This window comes from Ictidomys tridecemlineatus, chromosome 1 (assembly GCF_052094955.1).
Source record: "Ictidomys tridecemlineatus isolate mIctTri1 chromosome 1, mIctTri1.hap1, whole genome shotgun sequence".
Classification (NCBI taxonomy): domain Eukaryota; kingdom Metazoa; phylum Chordata; class Mammalia; order Rodentia; family Sciuridae; genus Ictidomys; species Ictidomys tridecemlineatus.
The window spans coordinates 6,890,270-6,897,361 of NC_135477.1; the positions used below are offsets into that span (position 1 = coordinate 6,890,270).

Sequence of the window (7,092 nt, forward strand, 5' to 3'; positions counted from 1 at the left end):
AGCACTTCAATGAGCAGGTTTCTCCTCCTCTTCCTACTTCTTACCTGCCTAGACAATATTAATTGCCGAGTCATTGTTTGGAAACCGCATGGGGCCGGGAAGAAAGGAGCAGAAGAGTTAGAAGTAGCTGTGGGCGGAGGTCTAGGAAAGCCTCAGAATTTGCCGCTGAAATAAATGCCTAGTGCTCCCGGACTGCAAATGACAAAAGAAGGAATGTTAGCAGGGTGTGGCTGGTGACGCCTCCCTCCGCGTAGCAGCCCGAGGCCGAGGGGCGGGGCTTGAGGGGCAGAAGGGGGCCCTTTCAACAGTCTCTCTTTGATCTTAAATTCAAACCAGACAGGTATTTTTAACCTTTCCCTTCTTGGGGCTGGGAGAGGATGTGGGTCAGCGAAACGGCCTATTCCCCCGAGACACGATTTCTGATGCAAATGATTGTATCTGGGAAGAGCGCCCCACCGGGGGCATCAAAGCTTGTGCTGGCAGTCACATAAACTAGGGTCTCACCTGGCCCTGAGCCCGCAACCTGCCTGGCAGAGGAGGGGCCCCTACCCCAAACCCTTGCTGCTCTCTTACCCTGTTCCTCCCCTAGGTGGACGGGAAAGACACCGATGTGGTGCAGGATTTTACTGAAAAACAAAAGCAAAAACAAACAAACAAAAAACCCCACTGGTCTAGCTCAGACTCTGTCATCAGCTAACGGAGACCCTGGGCAGATAGATCACTGCTTACTTTGGATCTCAATTTCCTCATCTTTAAAACAGGATGATAGTCTGAGCCAGGTCACGCCCACCTCACGGGGATTCTCAAGGAATCGAAAGATCTAGAAAGTCCAAGGGCTTGGTAAACTGTAAACCGTGAGAACAGAAGGGTTTTAAAATAGGAGGCAAATGAGTCTGAAGTTATTCCTGTGGATCACAGGTGGGGAGGGAGGGGTCGTCTCCAAGTCAAAGGCAGGTGCACAGGAGAAAGCGCAGCAGTTTCAAGTCAGAGGTGTTTGTGTGTAGAGCGGAGATGTGCGGGGTGAAAGCTTCCCTAGCGCACTTGCAGAAGTCTCTGCGGGTGGGGCGGAGGCTCGGTATCCTCGCGGGCCGGGCGCGCGCACCGGCGCCAGCGTCTCTGGCTAGCCCAGAGCAGCGCCGGTGGCTAAGGCTAGACCTGAGGTTGCTGCTAGTGCGCCCTGCACGTGGCGGGGGCCTGGGCCGCGCAAGTGCCAATCCGCGCGCAGCCCCCCGGGGCTCTCTTCCCGCCCCGCCTCCCCGCTCCCCTCCCCAGCTTCACTTGGCCGAGCAAACCCGATTCGCGCTTAGAGAGCTGCGGCCGAGCTACAGCCAAGGCAAGCCAGAGCACCACCACCCCCGACCCGGCACCGCCGGGCGGCCCGCGGGCTGTGGGTATGCTGGCATGGCAGGACGGAGGGGCCAAGGCGGCTCCCTCCCACCACAAGATCTCCTTCTCGGTCCTGGATATTTTGGACCCGCAGAAGTTCACCCGCACTGCGCTCCCCGCCGCGCGCCTCGCTCCCCGGGAAGCCAAGAAAAGTTTGGCGGAGGTCGAAGCCAGGAAGGACACCAGGCCTGGGAACCGGGTCCGACAGCAGGAGACCTTTGGTAAGAATGCGAGGCGATCCCAGCCCAAGTGATGCACAGGGCTTGTAAGTCGCGGGGTATGGGGTGGGGCGGCTGGAGAGCCAGGGCCTGGTGAATGGTTCCTTAACCGCGCACAGGAGCAGGTGGGATGTGTGCCCCCCATCCCCGCCTCGGAATACGGTTGAGGCCGAGAGGAGGCTACCTGAATTCCAGGGCACCTGGAAACCTTATCCCCGTATACCTGTCAAGCGGGTGAGCACCATAGCTCTGATTGCTTGCAGTGAAAACTAACACCTAACGTTGCCAGGCTCACTCATTTAACAGGCATTTAATGTGCTCCTCACGTGCTAGAACCTGGACTAGGAGCTGGGATTAAGGTAATGAAAGTTTGAAATCTTTGAGGTAGATAGCATCATTAACATCATCCCATTTTATGGATGTGAGAACTGAGGCCATGGCCTGTGTCTGGGATCTCAGTGAGTAAACAGGCACCTATTTCTTAACACTCCAGACCCAACTGTGGACTGGGACTGGGAGCAGGGCCTCGATGATGGGAAGCTTTTAGTACTTTCTCCTGGAAACCCGTTTTGATTTAACCCCTGACATTGGTGGACACCTGAGGAAGGGTCCAGGAAAGTTTGTGGGTGGAAAGAAGGAGGAAAGACAGAAAGACTCGTGCTGGCTGGGACGTGGGTATGAGATTCCCTGGAGGAATGCCCACGGTCAGGTCTCTGAGGAGGCTGAATGCCTCCCAACCTCCTGCTCCTCTCTCCAAGTTTGGTGGTGATTGTCTGGGGCCCCTGGCGCCTCTGGCGGCCGCGCTGGGCCCGGGCTACCGGCCTGGTAATTGTTCGGATCGTCTCTCGGAGGGGCCGAGCTCCCCTTCCCCCATCCCCTTGATCGATATTCTATTACTGGCGCCTGCATATCTCCTGCCCGCAGCTTGCAGGTACCGACTTCAAACCCCCTTTCCCTGTCTGATCCTAATATTGTTCGATTAAAACTTACCTTTAATAGATGACATCTATCGATCTGGCCCCGCACAAATCTGAAACTCTATTAACACGGCAGGAGAGAGAAGATGGGAAAGGGGGAATTTCACCTTAAAGCGGGGGGGGGGGGGAGGTGGAGGGCTTAATAACTTATTCTTTAATTGCTAGGAGTCCCGCACCAAAATAGGCTTCTAGGGACTGGGGAGGCGCTGCCCTAAACGCACTCGACGCCTCAACACCTCGAAGTCTTCACGTACAACCACTCCTCCAAAAAGTCACTATTCTTTCTCCATGCCGGTTGAGTGCCATTCATTCAACACATACTTCTTGGATGCTTACTTGGTTGCAGATTTGTAAAGGGCAAGAGGACACCGTACCCCTAAATCTGCTTATGAGAATGTGCTTTCGCGAATGGCTGAGCGTGATGTGTGGAAGGGCACGGAACTGGGGGTTGTTTTAAGGGGAGAGCTGAATGCTCTCAGGAAGAGGTTTAGGGCCGGGTCGTTCCGGGCTTCTGGTAACCTCCCCCTTCTCCCTTAGATACTACTGGCCAAGGCGCCGGTCCAGCGTCCCCCCTGGAGGGTTCCGAGGCCGAAGAGCAAGAGGAGGACGCAGAGGACTCGGGACCTGTGCGCGCTCTGGTGGGCCCCGCGCGCCCCCCCGAGGTCCGGGCCGCGGTGTTGGCGGGTGGAGAGAGCAAAGCGGAAGGCTGTCCCAGCTCTCCTGGTTCCCCGAGGCCCCGGCGCCGGCGAGCCGAGCCCAGCTGCGCCAAGCCGCGGCGAGCGCGCACCGCCTTCACCTACGAGCAGCTGGTGGCCTTGGAGAACAAGTTCCGGTCCACGCGCTACCTGTCGGTGTGCGAGCGTCTGAACCTAGCGCTGTCGCTCAGCCTCACTGAGACACAGGTCAAAATCTGGTTCCAGAACCGCAGAACCAAGTGGAAGAAGCAGAACCCGGGCGCCGACGGCGCGGCACAAGGGGGCGGCGGTGCGCCTCAGCCTGGGACGCCGGGTGCGGCAGGGGGCAGCGGTACAGGAGGCAGTCCAGGACCCCCAGGCCCCGGCACTCTTTCCTTCCAGACTTTCCCCTCCTACTCCGCAGCCAGCGTCCTCTTCCCGGCCGCCACCGCTGCGGCCTCCTTCCCCTTGTCCGCCGCCAGCGGGACCCCCTTCGCGCCCTTTCTGGGGCCCTCCTACTTGACCCCATTCTACGCCCCGCATCTATGAACCTGTAGTCTCCAGTGCCCCCAGCTTGGCAGGGGTTCACGAGTGATTGGCATCGTGGTGTCCCCCCTCCTCACTTTAGAGGGGCTCGGGCGTGCACGGCTCGCCCCCTCCTGGTGCACAGGTGTCTGCGCGCCCCTTCCCTTCCAGCTGCGGAACTCGCCACCAGAGGGCGGGGAGAAGCTGCCTGTCGGCTCCAGCCGCGACCCTTCCAGCGAAGTAGACCCCAGACTACACGCGGGCCACCAAGGGGTCGGGGAAATTTCCCGACTCCTAAAATCTCTCCGTTTCTAGACGTTGCTCTTCACTTTCCGTCAGGTTTAATGCAGTTCAAGGGCTCTCTTTTAAGAGTCAGGATATTCGGTGCTGGGCTAACCGAGTTGCCAGATGGAGAAGGGAGGGGGTGAAGGCTACCAGTGCCATAGCTCGCACCTAGCCTGGAGTCTTCTAAGTTCCAGCCCACTCAGAAGGGAGGGGCTTTCCCTCTTCCCAGCTCAGTGCTTCTCTCGTGATACTTGGTTGTTGGCTCAGATCCAGAGTCCGAACAAAGCTGGAGAGAGCGGGGCCCACGGCGCACACACTGCCGCAGCAGAGTGGTCTATTTTTAAAATGCATAAAACAACATCTCTAGGTCTTCATTTGAGATTCGGATTTGGGCATAGCGCTGTTTCTAACAGACCGCACAGGTTATTTTCAGGAGAATGGGTACTTTTTTCTGAGCAGGCCAGAAGTCTGTGGTAGGAAAAGTCCTGCAGTATTTTGGCTAGACTTGCCTGCTGAACAAGACCGGTTGGCTGCCATGTACTGCAGGTTTTGAGAACAGCTTGGACAAGCCACAGCAGAGGCCCGTAAATAGGATAATGAAGGGAATGATGGGCCACGGAAATCATGAAATCCATGTCAGTCCGGCTATTTTGATGTTCAGTGTTTGATACAAACTTAAGTCTTTTTATTTTATTTTATTTTTGCTACTGGGGATTGAACTCAGGGGCACTTTACCATTGAGCCCCATCTCCAGCCCTGTTTTGTATTTTATTTAGAGACAGGGTCTCACTGAGTTGCTTAGCACCTCGCTGTTGCAGAGGCTGGCTTTGAACGCGAAAACCTCCTGCTTCAGCCTCCCGAGCCGCTGGGATTACAGGCATGCGCCATCGCGCCTGGCTCGTGGACTGTTTTTTTAAAAGCACAAACTTAACATTTTTTGATCTTCATCTAAGATTCTGACTTGAAAATAATTCCTGTTCTAAATAGATTCTCCATGATGGTGAACCAAGCAAAAGATTGTAAGAAGCTGGGGAAAAATTATATATATACTTACTGAGTGTAAAGGGCTACTTGGAGGCTAATCTCTTGTAAAGGACTAATATGTGCGTTCTAACTGCTGCTTTTATTGTCACCCTTTAAAAATTACCTTTTCTATAAAATTCCTTTGCCAGTGTTGTTTGGAATACCTCTGCATTAGTGTTCTATGTGATATGATCTTGAAGCCACATCTCAGAAACCCGGTGACCCCAGCTCTATGCCATGTATTCTTCATTCTCACTTTGATTGCTTCAGGCCAGTTGATATCCCTATGGGGACTATTCCTTGCTATTTCTTGGTAGCCTATACCACTAGTAATTACATTTAATGAGTACTGTCTTCAAATAAAAGCACACTGGTAATGTGAACACTCACTCCATGATATTATAATCTTGAAATATCTAGTTAGTTCTATTATTATCAGGAAGGATAGAAAAATTTCCCCCTTTTTCCTGACTTAAATTAAGACTTCATATTCATGTGACTCTCATGAGATTTGAGAGTTTGTGTTATTTATGTGTTTTTTGCTAATTAGATTTTTCCTTCTATTCTATAGAAGAATGTCCCCAAACAAAACATTATGGCTTTCTAAAGGACAGTTGGTGCCAGATGAGATTAAAAATGCAATTACTGTAATTGAGAATATAATTTCTATTCCCTTCACATAGAGGTGAATGCTCCTCCAATAACTATTTGTTGGCTTCTCAAAAGCACCATTCCATGCCTAGGAACCACCAATTCAAGCACATGGAGGCCAGATCTGTATTTTCTGTAATAAGTGGGAAGCATTTCATTCCAATCCTCTCAGGTACCAGAATCTGACTGCAGCTGAAGAGAGGGAGTGGAGAGGGAGGTTTATCTGTGTGCGGACTGTTCTCCCTTCCACAAATGGTCACCGAGTGGTCCTTGAGGTGTGTGACTTTCAACTTCTGCTGCTTTCAACATTAGGGTTTGGCTTTTCAATCAAATCCTTAGACTCGTTCTATTGGTGTGTCAACCTAATAAATTCTTTTTTGTAATGCTTTCTTGTTTATTTCTTGCTCTCTATTGGTAAACCCTCCCTTCTTTTTTGGAGGTACTGAGGATTGAAACCAGAGGCATCCTACCACTGAGCTACATCCCTAGGCATCCCCCGACCGCTCCACTGCTCCTTGCTCCTTTTAAAATTTTGAGACAGGGTATCGTTAAGTTGCAGAGGTTGGCCTTGAACTTGCCATCTCCCGCCTCAGCCCCCAGAGTAGCTGGGATTACAGGCATGTTCCACCAAGCCTGGCACTATTTAATAACCTTATGATTATTAAATATTATTATTATCATCAGAGGATCTGTATATGTACTTCTCTCCCACCAGCTAGCACTCACAGAGTTCTTTCTTAAACCACCTTTCTGGACTGCAGCTAGATACACACAGAATAGCTACTTTTGCATGCAGTTTATACAGACATGCATTAGGGCCATTTTTGTAGCAAAAGTAAAGCAAAATCATAGATTTTAAATTAGATTACCATGTTTGTCATTTTAAAAATAACACTTCAGAACTGATTTGACTAGTTTTTAAATTTTTGAGTAATACAAGAAATTCTTCAATAAATGCCAAATGCATTTATTTATTTATTTTTATTATTTATATATTTCGTACTAGAAATTGAACCCAGGGATGATTTACCACTCAGCTACATCCCCAGCCCTTTCTATTTTTTATTTTGAGACAGGGCCTTGCTAAGTTCCTGAGGTTGGCCCCTAACTTGCAATCCTCTTGCCTCAACTCCCCAAGTGGCTGGGATTATAGGCATGTGCCACTGTGCCCAGTCCTAGATGCACTTAAAATTCTAATTTCATCCTATGGTCAGTGACATGGATTTAGGGAAAGAAAAAGTGTCTAGACATGGACGAAAGCTTCTCAGGTGACAAGGGGACAGGATAGTGAATGCCCGAGTGTCAGGTAGCAGCTTCACTCTGAGCACCACCCCAACACTTCTTGGTTCACAA

At 51.4% G+C, this 7,092-nt stretch overlaps 1 protein-coding gene across 1 annotated transcript; it reads left to right on the top strand.

Moving 5' to 3' along the window:
- The first annotated feature begins 1,292 nt into the window (after positions 1–1,292).
- On the top strand, positions 1,293–6,124 carry Nkx1-2 (NK1 homeobox 2). Its single transcript, XM_005320753.3, has 2 exons — positions 1,293–1,607; positions 3,119–6,124. Exons 1-2 carry the CDS (start codon positions 1,394–1,396, stop codon positions 3,802–3,804), a joined length of 900 nt encoding a protein of 299 aa, XP_005320810.2. The 5' UTR covers positions 1,293–1,393; the 3' UTR covers positions 3,805–6,124.
- The last annotated feature ends 968 nt before the right edge of the window (positions 6,125–7,092 follow it).

Coding starts and splice junctions, on each gene's coding strand:
- Nkx1-2 (XM_005320753.3), top strand. CDS start 1,394: ATGCTGGCATGGCAGGACGGAGGGGCCAAGGCGGCTCCCTCCCACCAC. Junction 1,608..3,118: donor CCGACAGCAGGAGACCTTTG/GTAAGAATGCGA, acceptor CTTCTCCCTTAG/ATACTACTGGCCAAGGCGCC.